The sequence below is a fragment of the Cetorhinus maximus genome, chromosome 5, assembly GCF_964194155.1.
Source record: "Cetorhinus maximus chromosome 5, sCetMax3.hap1.1, whole genome shotgun sequence".
Classification (NCBI taxonomy): domain Eukaryota; kingdom Metazoa; phylum Chordata; class Chondrichthyes; order Lamniformes; family Cetorhinidae; genus Cetorhinus; species Cetorhinus maximus.
Genome location: NC_135883.1, coordinates 170,483,318 through 170,503,195, shown reverse-complemented (window position 1 = coordinate 170,503,195; position 19,878 = coordinate 170,483,318). Strand labels below are relative to the sequence as shown.

Sequence of the window (19,878 nt, the reverse complement as noted above, 5' to 3'; positions counted from 1 at the left end):
GAGTCCTCAAATGTTCCTTATATGTTAAGCCTTTCATTCCTGGTGTCATTCTCGTGAACCTCCTCTGGACCCTCTCCAGGGCCAGCACATCCTTCATAAGATGCGGGGCCCAAAATTGCTCACAATATTCTAAATGTGGTCTGACCAGAGCCTTATAAAGCCTCACCAGCACATCCCTGCTTTTATATTCTAATCCTCTTGAAATAAATGCCATCATTGCATTTGCTTTCCTAACTACCGACTCAACCTGAAAGTTAACCTTAAGAGAATCCTGGACTAGGACTCCCAAGTCCCTTTGCACTTCAGATTTCTGAATTCTCTCCCCATTTAGAAAATAGTCTATGCCTCTATTCTTCCTACCAATCACCTACCAATCTTCCTACCAAATCACCGAGGGAAAAGTCCTGGCCATAGACTATAAGAGCAGTGAGGTTATGCTGGAACTGCATAAAACTCTGGTTCGGCCACAGCACATATTGCGTGCAGTTCTTTGAATCCGCATTATAGGAAGGATGTGATTGCACTCGAGAGAGTGCAAAGGGGATTTACCAGGATGTTGTCTAGGTTGGAGAATTTTAGTTATTGGATAGATTGGGGGTATTTTCCTTGGAGCAGAGGAGATTGAGGGGGGACATGAATGAGGTGTATAAAATTATGAGGGTTTTACTGTTGCCTTACTGGGGGTCTGACTGAGAGCCAGATTAATTAAGGGACCTTTGTAGTTATTATAATCGTGATACAATATTTTTTGTATTAATAAATGTTTAATTTAGTTTTATAAAAAACCTCTTGAGACTTGATTTTATTACTACTGAATTCAAAGCCTACATCTCGAAACATACAAATTGCAAAAATGAGTTATGACAGTTGTTTCAAGTTTCCCTCTGGGATTTGAACAACTCAGTCTTTACCATCAGTTGTGTCATAATAGAATCAAAAGCACAATTTCTAAATTTGCGGATGACAACATTTGAGGATAGACAACACTGAAGACGACTGGAGCAAATAAGTGGAGGACATAAATAAACTTGAAAAATGCCAAACAATTGGCAAATGAAGTTCAACGCAGATAAATGTGAGGTAATTTATTTTGGTAGGAAGAACAGGGAGGTCACTTATTTGAAAGTTGTGAGCCCAGGTGTAGCAGAGAAAAAATGGGATCTTGGAGCATAAATATAGAAATCACTAAAAGTTGCATCACATGTTAGGGATGCCATGAAAAAAAATCAAACCAAGCACTTGACTTCATTTCTAGAAGGGTCGAACTGAAGAATATTCAAATTACGCTAAACCTATACTGAACCTTGGTTAGACCACATTTAGAGTACAGCGTGCAGCTCTGGTCACAAATTATATAAAGTATATAGAGGCACTGGAGAGAGTGCAGAGAAGTTATACAAGCAGAAATGCATGGGTGCATATAGATGAACTTTTGGCTCTCCTTCTCTCGAAAAAGTCAGAGGTGTTGTAATAGAGGTATTTATAGGCCAGAATTTTTCCCTCGTTGGGTGGGTGTGCGCCTGACCCGAATGAACATAAAATGATGTGAGATGACTTGGGCGAACATCCCGACGTCATCGTGCACTCCCACAATATTTCGGTCGGCGGGTACTCATGGGAGTCAGCAGCGCGTCTGCCGGCAATTTAACGGCCTGTTAAGGCCCCTAATCAAGTAGTTGACTAGAATTTCCGATGCCCGTCTAACCGTTCGGTTGGCGGGTAGGCAGAAAGGCCAAGAGGCCTTTGCATTTTTGGCAAAACCCCATCCACGGGTGGGATGAGGCCTTGACCAGTGATTAAAAAAAAACTGTTTACACTCTATTTAACGTGCCCCTGCTCATGTGAGAGAGTCATTTGAGGGGACATGTTTTCATTATTTTTTCTAACTTTATTTTTATTGTTAAAAACCTTCAGCTTCCTGAGGCAGCTTTGTGTGTCAGGAAGCTTTTACTGCGTGCACTCATGCGCATGCATGAACTTCAGTACTCGTGCTCCTCTCGTCCTACCCCAGTAGTGCTGAGCGCTGCAGTGTACGTTTCATGCTGGCTGGCCGTTAATTGGCCAGCCAGCGTGAAATCACATTTGGAGCCGATCGTGGGCGACAGTTGGCTTCGCGACCGCTGCTGGGCCTGCTCACCATGCCCACCCAACGAGGGCAAAATTCTGCCCATAATTACGAAAGGTGTGATAGTGTGGATTCAGAGAGAACATTTCCACTTGGGGGAAGAGCATAACTAGGTGCCATCGATATGAGTTAGTCGCCAAGAATAAGGAATTCAGAATAAACTTCTTTACTCAATAATCTGGTGACATTGGGGAGCTCACTACCAGAGGCAGTAGTTGAAGTGACTAGAATAGATTATTTAAGGGGAAGCTTGACAAGCATTTGTTGGAGAAGATAATAGAGAATTACAATGATTTATTTAGATGGAGAAAGATGGGAAGCAATTTGAGTGGAACATAAATGCCAGCATGGACTGGATAGGCTGAATGGCTTGTTTCTGTGCTGTATGTTCTACATATTTCATAAAATATTGAAAATATAACATTCATTGTTGCTTTCAGCTAATTGACTTGCGGGAAATGCACATAGATGAAGTATTGTATGAAATATCCCAAAAGATTATTATCAACCTGCCAGAAGATCATACCTTGACCATGGAAAACATGCTTACATACAATGAGGTACATTATTTATAGATTTATTTTAGAATTTATAGTTTAAAACCAAATAAGTGAGCATTGAGAAATGTTTTGATTAATCAAAGACAGCCAACACAGATTTGTTACAGGCAACAAAAGCAGAAAGTTCTGAAAAACTCATCAGCATCAGTGGAGAGAGATATAGGCCAGAATTTTCCATAGGGAAATATTCTCATGTTGGCGGGAACGGAAGATCCTGCCAGCGTGAGGGGCTGGAAAATTCCGGCCATAGAGTTAATGTTTCACTTCAATGGACTTTCATCAGAACAAAATATTATTCCTTTTGTCGCGAAAAAACGGAGTGAGCACTCAGAACCTGGAGGTTTGTCTAGGAAGTCTTTATTAAAGTCGTGATATCACGGAGAGCCTAGTCGCATACAACGGAGCGAACCAGTCTCTGCCCAACACTTCTTTACACACATAGATATAGCAAAAGGTTCGTGACAGAAACTTGGGCAATTACAATAGTTTCAAATGGTTTCAAAAAGATAGCGATCAGTGTTAATGGTTTAACGATTAGACAGGACAATGTCAATGGTTTAGCAAATAGACAGGACAATGTCAATGATTTAGCAAATAGACAGTGATAATTGGTTACATATCCTGGGCAATGCACACACACAATAGTTTTTTTCCTTAGATTTTGCCACCGTATCTGACATCCGGAGCCTCTTAGTCTGGGAAGGTAGCACTGGCCCTTTGATTTGCTAATTTATGTGCTGGCTGCGTGACTGTTTGGGGACAGTCTACAGTAAATTACATTATACATATATTTTAAGTTTATTTCTCTCACAAATATAGGTGTATTTTATTTATTTCACAATTGTACATGTATTTTATTTCATTCCCAATTGTACGTGTATTTTATTTCATTCACAATTATACGTGTATTTTATTTCATTCCCAATTACACACGTATTTTATTTCTCCACACATTTACATGGAATGAAATGAGAAAACCTGTTGCCAGTGCCAAGTCATTGCACTATGTACACCGCGCAAACTTATATGAAAGGCTCTGACCCAGGTTGCAACTTACTGGCATCTATCCTCAAGGCATAGTTCATATGTTTAAGAGGTATAGCTTTTTAGTTTTAGAAATTGAACTTTAAATGTAAGTTCAGTTAGAAAAAAACCTAGCAGGATGTTACAGCCCCACCTGCCTGGCGGGATATTACAGTCCTGCCGAACTGAATGGGGACTTAAATAGCTTGCCGCATCCACCAGGGGGAGTCACGCTGCGGAGGGGCCATAAAACCCTGGCCCTAGTAAATACCTAGAGGCTGGCAAACTACACAGGCTTAAAATAATTATTATTCAAAAGGTAAGATGTTTATTGGATAAAGTCAGAGTAAATGGGTGAGATTCATAAAATGGCAGGTAGTAAAGAACTGGAGACATGACATCTGCAGTTATCCAGTAAAAGATATGTTAGTCATGTGGTTTCACAGAATTAAGGAAAGCTTTGGAATTAAAAGGGAGTTAATTTACAATTCTACTTGGGAACAGGCTGTGTGTGTCACATTGCCATGGGGAGGGGTGGAGCTTAGTGGGATTGTTTATTTTTGATTTTATCTGTGTAGATCCATGACGGAGCCTGTGATAGGGAGCTGGTATTCAATGTAAGCTAAAGTTACGAAGGGGAAAATTAACTGGAATATTCGTTTGACTGGAAGCCCAAGGAGGAAATCTACAGCAAAACACCAATAAAAGACAGTTTACATTGTTGTAGTTGGAGATCTGGAAGTTATCAGCTTGAAACCATGGGATGAATTTTACAAGGCAGCGTATTCTTTGCACCCCTGGTTGAAAAGTCCATCAGCACCTCAGCAAATTTAAAACGGGCTGTCCTGCAGTGATAATTCACTTGGGGCAGCCTTAACAAGGTATGAGTGGGACATCCACTCCTCAGACACAGGAAGAGGAGTGCGAGAGGAACTGGGAGTTGAAGAGGAGTGCGAGAAGAGCCGAGAGTTGAAGAGGAGCGCGAGAGGAACTGGGAGTAGAAAAGAAGCGCGAGAGGAGCCGGGAGTTGAAAAGGAGCACGAGAAGTGTCTGGGGTTGACGAGGAGCGCAAGAGGAGCTGGGAATTGAAGAGGAGCGCGAGAGGAGCCGGGAGTTGAAGAGGAGCATGAGAGGAGCCGGATGTTGAAGAGGAGCGCGAGAGGAGCCAAGAGTTGAAAAGGAGTGCGAGAGGAGTCAGGAGTAGAAAAGGAGCTGGGAGAGCAGAGGTGACTGAGGGAGCCCGGTGAGGAAGGAACGAGGTGATCCTGTGAGTATGGTCGTGCAAGTATTTGCTACTTTTATCGCTTATAGTTTTTAAGGTCTTATTTTGTGGTTCATCGTTTGTAAGGGTTATACTCTGTAACAACGAGGAGCAGGGAAGAAGGGCCGTAGAGTAATTGATATTATTTGATATTAAGTATCTTCCAAAAGGTTTAATTTAATTTAAAGAGGTAAGTCATGGCAGGAGAGCTCCAAGCCATGGTGTGCACCTCCTGCTCTATGTGGGAAGCCGGGAACATTTCTAGTGCCCAGGGCCAGCATGTGTGCGGGAAGTGTCTCCAGCTGCAGCTCCTGGAAGCCCGGGTTTCGGAGCTGGAGTATCTGCGAGGCGGAGAGTATCGTGGATAGCACGTATAGAGAGGTGGTCACACCGCAGGTGAAGAGTCCACAGGCAGGAAGGGAATTAGTGACCACCAGGCAGAGCAAGAGAAACAGGCAGACAGTGCAGGAATCTCCTGTGGCTATTTCCCTGCAAAACAGATACACCGCTTTGGATACTGTTGGGGGGAATAGCCTCTCAGGGGAAAGCAGCAACAGCTAAATTCATTGCACCACAGTTGGCTCTGCTGTACAGGGGAGGAGTAAAAATTGTGGGAATGCAATAGCTATAGTGGATTCAATTGTAAGGGGAATAGATAGGCGTTTCTGTGCCCGCAAACGAGACTCTGGGATGGTATGTTGCCTCCCTGGTGCTAGGGTCAAGGATATCTCAGAGCGGCTACAGGACATTCTGTAGGGGGAGGGGGAACAGCCAGTGGTCGTGGTACACATTGGTACAAACGACATAGGTAAAAAAGGGATGAGGTCCTAAAAGCAGAATATAGGGAGTTAGGAAGTAAGTTGAAAAGTAGGACCCCAAAGGTAGTGATCTCAGGATTACTACCAGTGCCATGTGCTAGTCAGAGTACAAATAGCAGGATATATCGGATGAAAACGTGGCTGAAGAGATGGTGTGAGGGGGAGGGTTTCAAATTCCTGGGAGATTGAGACCGGATCTGGGGGAGTTGGGACCAGTACACTCTGGACGGGTTACACCTGGGCAGGACCAGGACTGATGATCTCGGTGGAATATTGCTAGAGTGTTTGGGGAGGGTTTAACCTAAAATGGCAGGGGGATGGAAACCTATGCAAGGAGTCAGAAGAGGGGGATCAAGGACAAGAACAAAAGACAGGAAGGGTAATATGAAAAGTGATAGACAGAGAAATCAAGGGCAAGAATCAAACAAGGCCTCAGTTAAAAATAGTGGTAACGGGACAAGTAATGTTAAAAAAAAGCCTTAAGGCTTTGTGCCTTAATGCGAGGAATATTTGCAATAAAGTGGATGAATTAACCGCGCAAATAGATGTAAACAGGTTTGATATAGTCGGGATTACAGAGACATGGCTGCAGGGTGACCAGGGATGGAAACTGAACATCCAGGAGTATTAAGTATTTAGGAAGGACAGACAAAAAGGAAAAGGCTGTGGAGTTGCATTGCTGGTTAAAGAGGAAATTAACGCAATAGTGAGGAAGGATATTAGCTCCAACAATGTGGAATGTGTATAGGTCGAGCTGAGAAACACTAAGGGGCAAAAAATGTTAGTGGGGGTTGTATATAGACCCCCCAACATAGACAACATAGGTTGTATGTAGTGATGATGTTGGGAATGGCATTAAACAGGAAATGAGAGACACATGCAATAAAGGAACATCTATAATTATGGGTGAATTTAATCCACATATAGATTGGGCAAATCAAATTAGTAACAAATACCGTAGAGGAGGAATTCTTGGAGTGTATACAGGATGGTTTTCTGGACCAATACGTTGAGGAACCAACTAGAGAACAGGCCATCCTAGACTAGGTATTGTGTAATGAGAAAGGAATAATTGGCAATCTAGTTGTGCGAGGCCCCTTGGGGATGAGTGACCATAATATGATAGTATTCGTCATCAAGATGGAGAGTGACTTAGTTGATTCTGAGACTAGGGTCCTGAATCTTAATAAAGGAAACTATGATGGTATGAGGCACGAGTTGGTTACGATGGAATGGGAAACGTTACTTAAAGGCATGACGGTGGATAGGCAATGGCAAACATTCAAAGAGCGCATGGGTGAACTGCAACAATTGTTTATTCTTGTCTGGCACAAAAGAAAAACAGGAAAGGTGGCCAGACCATAGCTTACAGGGGAAATTAGAGATAGTATTAGACCCAAGGAAGAGGCATACAAATTGGCCAGAAAAAACAAGAGACCTGAGGATTAGGAGTAGTTTAGAATTCAGCAAAGGCGGACCAAAGGATTGATTAAGAAGGGGAAAATAGAGTATGAGAATAAGCTTGCAGGGAACAAAAAAACTGACTGTAAAAGTTTCTATAGGTATGTGAAGAGAAAAAGATTGGTGAAGACAAATGTAGGTCCCTTACAGTCAGAAACAGGGGAATTTAAAATGGGGAACAAAGAAATGGCTGACCAATGAAATACATATTTTGATTCTGTCTCCACAAAGGAGGACACTGATAACATACCAGAAATGTTGGCGATCACAGGGTTTAGTGAGAGGGAGGAACCGAAAGAAATGAGTATTAGTAGGGAAATGGTGTTGGAGAAATTGATGGGATTGAAGGCCGATAAATCCCCAGGGCCTGATAATCTACATCCCAGAGTACTTAAGGAAGTGGCCCTAGAAATAGTGGATGCATGGGTGGCCATCTTCCGAGATTCTATAGACTCCTGAACAGTTCCTACAGATTGGAGGGTAGCTAATGTAATCCCACTATGTAAGAAGGGAGGCAGAGAGAAAACAGGGAATTATAGACCAGTCAGCCTTTCGTTGATAGTGAGGAACATTCTAGAGTCCATTATAAAAGATTTAATAGCTGAGCACTTGGAAAACAGTGGCAGAATCGGACAGAGTCAGCATGGATTTACGAAAGGGAAATCATGCTTGACAAATCTACTGGAATTTTTCGAGGATGTAACTAGTAGAGTTGATGAGGGGAGCCAGTGGATGTGGTTTATTTGAACTTTCAGGAGACTTTTGCCAAACTCCCACATCAGAGATTAGCGTGTAAAATTAAAGCGCATGGGATTTGGGGGTAGTGTATTGAGATGGATCGAAAACTGGTTGGCGGACATGAAACAAAGAGTAGGAATAAACAGGTCCTTTTCCGAATGGCAGGCAGTGACCAGTGGGGTACCGCAGGGGTCGGTGCTGGGACCCCAGCTATTCACAATATATATTAATGATTTAGATGAGGGAACTAAATGTAATATCTCCAAATTTACAGATGACACAAAGCTAGGTGGGAGGGTGAGCTGTGAGGAGGATGCAGAGATGCTTCAGTGTGATTTGGACAAGTTGAGTGAATAGGCAAATGCATGGCAGATGCAATATAATGTGGATAAATGTGAGGTTAACCACTTTGGTAGCAAAAACAGGAAGGCAGATTATTATCTGAATGGCTATAAATTGAGAGAAGGGAATGTGCAACGAGACCTGGTGCCCTCGTACACCAGTCATTGAAGGTAAGCATGCAGGTGCAGCAGGCGGTAAAGAAGGCAAATGGTATGTTGGCCTTCACAGCGAGAGGATTCAAGTATAGGAACAGGGATGTCTTGCTGCAATTATGCAGGGCCTTGGTGAGACCACACTTGGAATATTGTGTGCAGTTTTGGTCTCATTATCTGAGGAAGGATGTTCTTGCTATAGAGGGAGTGCAGTGAAGGTTTACCAGACTGATTCCTGGGACGGCAGGACTGACATTTGAGGAGAGATTGAGTCAGGTAGAATTATATTCGCTGGAGGTTAGAAGAATGAGGGGTTATCTCATAGAAACCTATAAAATTCTAACAGGACTAGACAGGTAGTTGCAGGAAGGATGTTCCTGATGGTGGGGGAGTCCAGAACCAGGGGTCACAGTCTGAGGATATGGGTAGACCATTTAGGACTGAGATGAGGAGAAATTTCTTCACCCAGAGAGTGGTGAGCCTGTACAATTCGCTACCACAGAAAGTCGTTGAGGCCAAAACATTGTATGTTTTCAAGAAGGAGTTAGATCTGGTTCTTGGGGTGAAAGGGATCAAAGTATATGGGGAGAATGTGGGAGCAGGCTATTGAGTTCAATGATCAGCCATGATCCTAATGAATGGTGGAGCAGGCTCGAAGAGCCAAATGGTCTACTCCGGCACCTATTTTCTATGTTTCTATGTTTCTAAGCCCTGGTCTCGAGATCTGCTGGCCAATCTGATTGGCTGGCAGCTGAGTCGTCCCCGCAGAGGCAGGACACACTAGTGGCCACCACCAGGTCTACAAGGACTCCTGAGAAAAAGGAAGAAGGTTGTTGGATTTCAAAGTAAGTCTGGTATTTTGGTCATGGAGGGATCAGTGACTCTAACGTGGTGGGGTGGGAAGTGGGATAAGGGGTTGGGCTTTAGAGGCTTGGGGGAGGCACAAAGTGGGGGCACCATATTTCGGGGGGGTGGTGCCTCTGATGGACACAGGGACCCCATCAAAGGAGGTTGTCCCACCCTCACTTCTGGCCTTTTAGCCCAAGCTGTTAAAGTTGTGGGCTGGCCACCTTCATTCTGCCTTTCTCTGTCCAATGTATAATGGCAGTGGAGGTGGAATGAGGTCCTTAAATGGCCTTTAATTAGCAACTTAGGGCTTCAATAGGCCTAAGGGTGGGTGAGCTGCCTGACACCTTACCCACCCCACCATAACATGGAGGACAGCTCAGGGGCAGAACGAGAAGATGGTGGACTGGATACCTGCTTTATTTTATGTGCCCTCCACCTTCAAATACATCAGTAGAGGTCTGTAAATCTCCACCCCTCCCCACCTCCCACAGCTACCTTCCGTCACCACCCCCCCCATAGCAGCAGGTGATGGGTTATTGGAATGCAAGGCCGTTTTCTGATGACTTAAGCCACTGTGCAGAAGTTGCAATGCGCTGGAGCTGTGAAGCCCAGAGTCGTGAGGTCGGTGAAGAAATCAGAGGTTCTAATGGAAGGACCTCCGTGAAATCTTGTACCTTGGTGAATAGCTCGAACACTGAAGGGAAATCAGGGTGAATTCTGGAGAGCAGTGATATCCCATTGAGTTGGTCCCAGAAAAAGTGAATGGCCCTTAAAGATTTTATAAGATAAGGGAACTCTTGAGGGAATTAGAAAGTAGCACTGAGTTTATAGGATAAGTCTTTATAAGCAATTGTGTTAAGTTAATACTGTTAACTTTGCTTAATTCTTTTTGATATACAATAAAGTTTGTTTTTGTTTAAAAAAAAGTAAAATCTTGTGGTGTCGTTCCGTGGGTTGTTCGGATTTCTTCTTTAAACGTTAATGATCCTTAACAGTAAAAGACGCAAAAAAATTCAAGAAGGGGAACCATGGGTGCAGTGAAAATAAGGAGCACAAGGATATTGGTATTCATAAAGAAATAATACCATAGAAATTATTGGGACTAAAAGCTGGACCTGATAACCTATACTTTAAAAGAGAGCCGCTGCAGACCATATGGTGCAGGTACACACACAATATTGCTCAGGAGGAATCCCTCCTGAGTCCCAGGGTTTTGATTCTCAACAGTGATGGAACAACGATGCAACTCCAACTCAGGATGGTGGATTATTTAGAGGAGAACTTGCAGGTAGCGGTGTTCTCATGCATCTGCTGTCCTTGTCCTTCTAGGGGGCAGAGGCTGTGTGTTTTGATTGTGCTGTTGAAGGAGGCTTGGCGAGTTGCTGTGCATCTTGTAGACGGTGTGTACTTCTGGCACTGTGTGCCAGTGGTGGAGTGAGTGAATGGATGTGGATGGAGGGGTTGGTGGTTGCCGATCAAATCATGTTGATTTGCTAGATGGTGTCAAGCTTCATGAGTTTAATTGAAGCTGCACTCATCCAGACAAGTGGAGAGTATTCCATCAAACCCCTGACTTGTGCCTTATAGATGACGGACAAACTTAGGTGAGACAGGAGCTGACTTACTTGTCACAAAATTCCCAGCCTCTGATCTGTTCTTGTAGTCACTGTATTTATATGGCTGGTCCAGTTAAGTTTCTGGTCAATATTAACCACCAAGATGTTGATGGTGAGTGCCCTCTGTCTCTTTACCTCATTTTCCTCCTTTAAGATGCACCTTAACACCAGCCTTTTGGTCATCTGACCTAATATCTCCATTTATGTATCAATGTCATATTTTGCCATATGTTCTACAGGTTCGTTGTAATGATTGGGCAGATATTTTAGCTCCAAAAGCAAGTTATATTGAAAAAACTGTGGACAGATTGGTGGAAATGTTTGTTGAAATCTCTGATATAATCAACACCTTAAAATCTGATGTTGAACCAGGTAAGGAAAATGCTGTTTCAAAGCCACTTATAACCAGTGATATTGGAGTATTCCAACCTGAGGTGGCCACAATCATTGTTATTATTCAGTTTATGCTGATTTGGTATTTAATTCTAAATGTCTTAAATAATTTTAAGCAATGTATATGAGCATTGAAAGAGCAGATGCCACTAAATAATTTAGTTAGTGGGATGACTGACTGATGTGGGCATGATTATAGACATTTGTTGTCATTACCAAAGCCTGATAGGTAAAAGTTTGAGACAATCTACTTATGCCTGCCCATTTCAAAAGTAATTTAGAAATGGCAAACTACAACATGGCCATTTGAATTCTGATTGAGCATTTGCTATTCACTCTTCATGCTCACAACTTGGTCAAGAAAATTCAAAGTTAGGAAATGTTGACCATGTTGATTATTTTTAAGATTCACACTGTTGCTGGATAGAACAAGTCAAGAGTGAACTGGCAACATGATTTTACTGTTGCATTTGAACAACAGAGAACTGGGGAGGAGCTATGTTGTAGAGAACTGATAACCACAGACAGAAGTCGGGGATAATGTGCCTGACATAACACACATAATAGCATGTCATTGAGTATTCAGGTTTGGTATGGGGTGCATACTTTATCACAAATGTTGCAACCATGGCAGAAACCAGCTTAGCCTGGGCTGAATATTGCATTGACTACTAAAGATTTGTACTGTAGGGATCAGTCGCTCAAGCATTTATAACAAACATTCAGGGAGGCGAGATTGCCACTAACATGGGTCACTGTGAACTTGAGGAAGACATTTATCCTTTGCCCAGTATTATGCTGTTGGGATTTGACACAAGAACTCTTGTCAAGCGAAGAAGAGAAACAGGTTCTTCTTCACAAATTTAGGGTCTTTGTCTTTGTAGCTGGCTATCAAGGGTGGAATTTAATGGTTGCAGCAATGGGCTTGTCCACCAGCTAGACAACCAGAGGCAACCCAGCCAGGCCATTTGTGGGAGTCCTGTTAGGATTAAATCTCAATCAGGCTCTGCTGATGGGGTTCCCGGCTCCTGCAGGGCTGTTTTCTGCAGCAATTTCTCCTGCAGGGCTGATGTCTCACTGCTTGGACTGCTGGTTAATCAAATGTCTACAGTTCTCCAGTATCGGCAGCACCACTGGGAGTGGCAGCCACTGCCAGAACTGCAGCAGGCCTGGGATTGAGGATTGTCACTGGAACCCCGGAATAGGAATATAGGACCATAGGACCAGGAGTAGGACATTCAGACCCTTGAGCCTGCTCTGCCATTCAGCTAGATCATTGCTGATTGTCTACCTAAACGCCATTTCTAAGCTCTTCACGTATTGATTTTATCACTTTTTATCAGCGCTACTCCAACTCCATTTTGCCCACCCTTCCTAAATGTTGAATAGCCTTGAACGTTCAGTTCCCAGTCTTGGTCACCCTGCAGCCATGACTCCATAATGGTAATTAGATCATACCAGCTTAGTTCGATTTGTGCCCCCAATTCACCTACTTTGTTGCAAATGCTGCTTGCGTTCAGATAAAATGCCTTTAATTCGACCTTTTAGCATTTTTCCACATTTTGATTTTATTTGGAGCTGACGTTTGTTTCTGCTGCCTTCCACTTATACTTACTATTTTTATTCTTGCCATTACCAGATTTTTTTTTCTCCTATCTGAATTCCCTTTCAGATTCTCACTCCCCTGACAAGCTAATTTAAACTACTGTACCACCCGCCAACACCTTCAGCCACACTACTCCAACCCACTACGAGGATATTAGTCCCACTCTAGCAGCTGTGTGAACCATCTACAAGATGCACTGCAGCAACGGACCAAAGCCTCTTTGATGAAACCTGTGACTTCTATCATTTAGAAGAGCAAGGGCAGTAGGCACACGAAAACTCCACCACTTGCAGCTTCCCCTCCAAGGCATACAACATCCTGATTTGGAAATATATTGTCCTTCCATCATTGAGGCTGGGTCAAAATTTGGAACTCCCTTCCTAAAAGCACTGTGAGGCTACCTTCACGTGAAGGGCAATTAGAGGTGAGCGATAAAATTGCCAGAGATGCCCACATACAATTTTTTTTTAAAATGACTATGTAGCTTCAATGGGTTAGTGGATCTTTGTCCAGGCAGAAGAGGTAAAAGCCACAAGGATTGTGATTTTGCAGCTTTTTAAAGGGTTCCATAAAAGTTTGAGTAAGCTTGTTATGGACAAAGAAATAGACAAGTTGCAAAAAAATGTTTTGGATTGGGGGAGAGTGGATTTTAGTAAAATAAGGCAGGTTCTGGCCAAGGTAGACTGGGAAAACCTACTTGTGGGGAAATCTACAGAAGAGCAGTAGGGGGCGTTCAAAAAGGAAATGGGGAGGGTTCAGGCTCAACATGTTCCCTCTAGGGTTATAGGAAGGAGTAACAAGCCCAGAGAACCATGGATGACCAGAGATATTCAGGTTATGATGAGAAGGAAAAGAGAGGCTTTTAGCAGGTATAAGGGGAGTAAATCAGCGGAGGCATTAGTGGAGTACAGAAAGTGCAGGATGGAGCTTAAGAAAGCAATTCGGAGAGCAAAGAGGGGATATGAGAACGCTCTGGCTGGTAAAAGCAGGGAAAATCCCAAGATATTCTATAAGTATATCAATGGGAAGAGGATAACCAGGGAAAGAGTAGGGCCCATTAGGGACCAAAGGGCAATCTATGGGTGGAGCCAGAGGACATCGGTAGAGTGTTGAACGAATACTTCACATCCATCTTCACCCAAGCTAATCAGAATGAAGGCATGGAACTCGGGGAGAGGGCCTGCGAGGTTCTTGAGGAAATTGATATAGGGAGTGACAAGGTATTGGAGGTGTTGACAGGCTTCAAAGTGGACAAACCTCCAGGTCCGGATGAATTGTGTCCTAGACTGCTGAGGGAGGCAAGGGAGGAGATCGCAGGGGCTCTGACCCAAATTTTTAATTCCTCTCTGGCCACGGGGGAGGTGTCAGAGGACTGGAGAACAGCTAATTTGGTTCCGCTATTTAAGAAGGGTTGTAGAGATAAGCCAGGGAACTACAGGCCAATGAGTCTCATGTCATTGGTAGAGAAACTATTGGAGAAAATTCTGAAGGAGAGAATCTATCTCCACTTGGAGAGGCAAGGTTTGATCAGAAAGAGTCAGCATGGTTTTGTCAGAGGGAGGTCATGCCTAACAAATTTGATTGAAGTTTTTGAGGAGGTGACCAGGTGTGTCAATGAGGGTAGTGTAGTTGATGTAATTTATCTGGATTTCAGCAAAGCCTTTGACAAGGTCCCACATGGGAGACTTATAAAGAAGGCAAATGCACATGGGATACAGGGTAATTTGATAAGGTGGATTCAAAATTAGCTTAGTTGTGGGAGACAGAGGGTGATGACAGAAGGATGCTTTAGTGACTGGAAGCCAGTGTCCAGTGGCGTACCGCAGGATCTGTGTTGGGTCTCCTATATCATTTATATAAACGACATAGATGACAATGTGGGAGATAGGATTAGTAAGTTTGCGGATGGCACAAAGATTGGCCAGGTGGTTAACAGTGAGGTTGAGTGTCTTGGGCTACAGGAAGATACAGACGGGATGGTCAAATGGGCAGATAAGTGGCGCAGATGGAATTTAACCTTGAAAAGTGTGAGGTGATACGCTTTGGAAGGAGTAATTTGACAAGGAAGTATTCAATTAACGGCATGACCCTAGGAAGTTCTGAGGAACAAAGGGACTTTGGCGTGTGTGTCCATAGATCTCTGAAGGTGGAGGGGCATGTTAGTGGGGTGGTGAAAAAGGCATATGGGACACTTGCCTTTGTCAATCGAGGCATAGATTACAAAAGTAGGGAGATCATGTTGGAGTTGTATAGAACCTTGGTGAGGCCACAGCTGAAGCACTGTGTGCAGTTCTGGTCGCCACATTATAGGAAGGATGTGATTGCACTGGAGAGGGTGCAGAGGAGATTCACCAGGGTGTTGCTTGGGATGAAACATTTAAGTTATGAAGAGAGGTTGGATAGACTTGGGTTGTTTGCATTGGAGCAGAGAAGACTGAGGAGCGACCTGATCGAGGTGTACAAGATTATGAGGGGCATGGACAGGGTGGATAGGGAGCAGCTGTTCCCCTTAGTTGAAGGGTCAGTCACAAGGGGACATAAATTCAAGGTGAGGGTCAGGAGGTTTAGGGGAAATGTGAGGAAAAACCTTTTTACCCAGAGGGTGGTGACGGTCTGGAATGCACTGCCTGGGAGGGTGGTGGAGGCGGGTTGCCTCACATCCTTTAAAAAGTCCCTGGATGAGCACTTGGCACATCGTAACATTCAAAGCTATGGGCCAAGTGCTGGTAAATGGGATTAGGTAGGTAGGTCAGGCGTTTCTCACCTGTTGGTGCAGACTCGATGGGCTGAAGGGATTCTGTGATTATGTGATTCTACGTTTGGGATATTATGTCATGGGATAGCAACAATCATTAGTTCAAAAATATCTGTAAAAAAAATGTCCATTTGGCTTTCCTGATGTTCCATTGGGGTTTTCTTGTCCATCTGATGAAGGTTGCCACAGGCTGCAATATGTAAGTGATGGCAGGGTTGATTATGTGAAATATGGTTGAAAACAGTGCATGATGCTGGTTGTTTGTAACTGATGATTGTCCGGACTGCATGTGATAAGTCTTGATCTACTTTCAAAACAGATTTTTATTAGGCAATGATCTTTAGGAATAAAAGAAATAAAGTGGGGTATTTTGTTTAATAACACTCATGTGAGGCACCTTACAATGTTTTTGCTGCATTAAAGATAATAGGTAGGTTGGTAATCAGGCACAGTCCACAGGGGATCATAGGCATCTCCCTCTATTAGAGAGACACAAATGGTTATAAACTTGAGGGGCATATGAACATATGAACAAGGAGCATGAAAAGGCCATTCAGCCCCTCGAGCCTGCTCCACCATTTCATAAGATCATGGCTGACCTGAATAGTAACCTGAAACCTGCAACTCTCCTACCAGCGATAACCTATCATCCCCTTGCTTACCATGAACCTATCCACCTCTGCTTTCAAAATTTTCAAAGACTTTGCTTCCACCACCTTTTTAGGAAGAGAGTTCCAAAGACTTGTGACCCTCTGAGTGAAACAAATTTGCCTCATCTCTGTTTTAAATGAGTGATCCCTTAATTTTAAACAGTGACCCCTAATTCTGGATTCTCCCTCAAGAGGAAACATCCTCTCCGCATCCACCCTGTCAAGACCCCTCAGGATCTTATATGTTTCAATCAAGTCACCTCTTACTCTTCTAAACTCCAGTGGATACAAGCCTAGCCTGGCCAACCTTTCCTCATAAGACACCCCACCCATTCCAGGTATTAGTCTGGTAAACCTTCTCTGAACTGCTTCCAACGTGTTTACATCCTTCCTTAAATAAAGTGACCAATACTGTACACAGTACTCCAAATGTGGCCTCACCAATGCCCTGTACAACTGAAGCATAACCTCCCTACTTTTGTATTCAATCGCCGTCGCAATAAATGATAACATTCAATTAGCTTTCCTAATTACTTGCTGTACTTGCACCAGGACACCCACATCCTTCTGCACCTCAGAGCTCTGCAATCTCTCACCATTTAGATAATATGCTTCTCCTTTATTCTTCATGCCAAAATGGACAGTTTCACATTTTCCCACATGAAACTCCATTTGCCAGACCTTTGCCCACTCACTTAATCTATCTATATATTTTCATTGTTTCCTTATGTCCTCTTCATAACTTACTTTCCTACCTATCTTTATGTCATCAGCAAATTTGGCAACCATTCCTTCAACCCCTTCATCAAAGTCATTTATATAAATTGTAAATAGTTGAGGTCCCAGCAGTGAACCCTGTGGCACGCCACTTGTTGTATCTTACCAACCTGAAAAAGACCCATTTATGCCTATTCTCTGCTTCCTGTTAGCTAACCAATCTTCTATCCATGTCAATATGTTACCATGAGCTTTTATTTTCCGCATTAATCTTTGACGTGGCACTTTGTCTAGTGCCTTCTGGAAATCTAAGTATAGTACATCCACTGGGACCCCTTTATCCACAGCACATGTTATTTCCTCAAGAAACTCCAATGGCCAACCAACGGCCAGCCAGTGTGAATCACATGCTCAGAGCCTCAGCACTTCCGGGGCGGGAGCTGGAGGAACATGACTGCTGAAGTTTGCACATGCGTGCGGGTACGCGCAATAAAGGCTCCCTGAGGCACAGCTGCCTCAGGGAGCTGAAGATTTTTAAAATAAAATTGAAGATATTAAAAATAATGAAAACATGTGACTCTGTCACATGAGCAGGAACATGTTAAATATGAGTGTCAAAAGGTTTTTTTTTAAATCACTGGCCGAAACCTCATCCTGCCCGTGGATGAGGTTTTGCTAAAAACGCAAAGCCTACTTGACCCTTTTACCCGCCCGCCAACCGAACGGCTGGACAGGCAGCGAAAAATTCTAGTTAATCAATTGACTAAAGATCTTAACAGACCGCTTAATTGTCGGCAGGTGTGCTGCCGACTCCTGCACGTGCCTGCCAACCGAAATATTGCGCAAGTGTGCAGTGACATTGGGACGTTTGCCTGACGTCATCGCACGTCATTTTACGCTCATTTAGGTCATGTGTGCGCCCGCCCGACAAGAGAAAAATTCTGCCCAATAAGATGGTTAAATTGGATTTCCCTTTCACAAAACCATGTTGACTCTGCCTGATGACCTTGAGCTTATCCAAGTGCCCTCCTATAGCTTCTTTAATAACAGCTTCTAACATTTCCCTATGATAGATGTTAAGCTAACTGGCCTGTCATTTCTTGCTTTCTGTCACCCTCCCTTTTGGAATAATGGAGTTACATTTGCTATCTTACAATCTAATGGGACCTTCCCCAAATCTAGGGAGTTTTGGAAAATTAACTATCTCACTAGGCACTTTTTTTAAGACTCTAGGATGAAGTTCATCAGGACCTGGGCTCTTGTCAGCCCGCAGCTCCAATCGTTTACTCAGTAGCACATGTCTGGTGACTGTAATTTTCCTGACTTCCTCCTCCACTTTCATTTCCTGGTTTGTAGTTGCTTCTGGGATGTTACTTGTATCCTCTATAGTGAAAACTGATGCAAAATGCCTGTTCAATTCATCTGCCATCTCCTTGTTTTCCATTATCAATTCTCCAGACTCACTTTCTAAAGGACCAATACTCACTTTGTTAACTCGTTTCTTTTTAAAATATTTCTAAAAACTCTGACAACTGTTTTTATATTTCTGGTTAGCTTTCTCTCATGCTCTAATTTTTCCCTCCTTATTAGTCTTTTCGTCATTCCTTGCTGTTCCTTATATTCTGTCCAATCTTCTGACCTGCCACCTGTCTTTGCACAAATATATACTTCTCCTTTAATTTGACACTATCTTTAACCTTTCTAGCTAACCACGGATAGTGTGTCCGCTCCTTGGACTTTTTCTTACTCGTTGTGAAGTTATGAAGAGGAGGTTGGATAGACTTGGGTTGTTTTTGTTGGAGCAGAGAAGCCTGAGGGGTGACTTGATCAAGGTGTACAAGATTATGAGGGGCATGGACAGGGTGGATAAGGAGCAGCTGTTCCCTTTAGTTGAAGGGTCAGTCACAAGGGGACATAAGTTCAAGGTGAGGGGCAGGAGGTTTTAGGGGGATGTGAGTAAAAACTTTTTTACCCAGAGTGTGGTGATGGTCTGGAATGCACTGCCTGGGAGGGTGGTGGAGGCAGGTTGCCTCACACCCTTTAAAAAGTACCTGGATGAGCACTTGGCGCGTCATAACATTCAAGGCTATGGGCCAAGTGCTGGTAAATGGAATTAGGTAGGTAGGTCGGGTGTTTCTCATGTGTCGGTGCAAACTCGATGGGCTGAAGGGCCTCTTCTGCACTGTGTGATTCTGTGATTCTGATTCTGTTGGAATGTATCTATTCTATGTATTCTGAAATATCCCCTTAATTATTAGCCACCACACCTCTACTGACTTATCCCTTAACCTCAGTTGTCATTCCACTTTAGCCAACTCAGCTTTCATGCCCTCATAATTACCCTTATTTATGTTTAAAAACATAGGGCAGAATTTTATGGCTGACGTGCAAGGTGGCGGAGCCCACACGTCAGCGCTTAAAATGTCGTGCGCTGATGTCTGCGCACGGCATCGCGATATTTTGTTGGGCGGGCGTGCTGTGATGCGCAACGCGCCCCCGCCATTAATTAAAGGCCTTGTTAAGGCCCTTAACTCGGCAATCAACGCCGATTTTGAGGAGCCCGTGCAATGTTGCGCATGGGTCCAACAGGCAGGCGGGTAACTGATTTTTTAACAAACCTCTTCCACGGGCGGGATATGTGAGCTCAGAGGGCTTGTTAGTGTTTTTTCCGAAGTATTTAATGCAGAAAGTGTTTTAAACTTGCCTGTGTGATTGTTAGCATTTCAGATCGATTTCCAATAGCTTTTTCTGTACTTTGAAGATTCAGCTCAGCAGTCTGCAGTCAGTAATCTTTATCGGGCCTGCAGCTTTC

The 19,878-nt window shown here is 43.5% G+C and overlaps 1 protein-coding gene across 1 annotated transcript in view; it reads left to right on the top strand.

Moving 5' to 3' along the window:
* Positions 1-19,878, top strand: part of LOC144681152 (dynein axonemal heavy chain 8-like) — a 1,929,890-nt gene that overhangs the window by 579,983 nt on the left and 1,330,029 nt on the right. Inside the window, exon 20 of the mRNA XM_078542879.1 lies at positions 2,566-2,685. Coding sequence (XP_078399005.1) covers positions 2,566-2,685 — 120 coding nt within the window. The remainder of the gene's footprint in view (positions 1-2,565; positions 2,686-19,878) is intronic.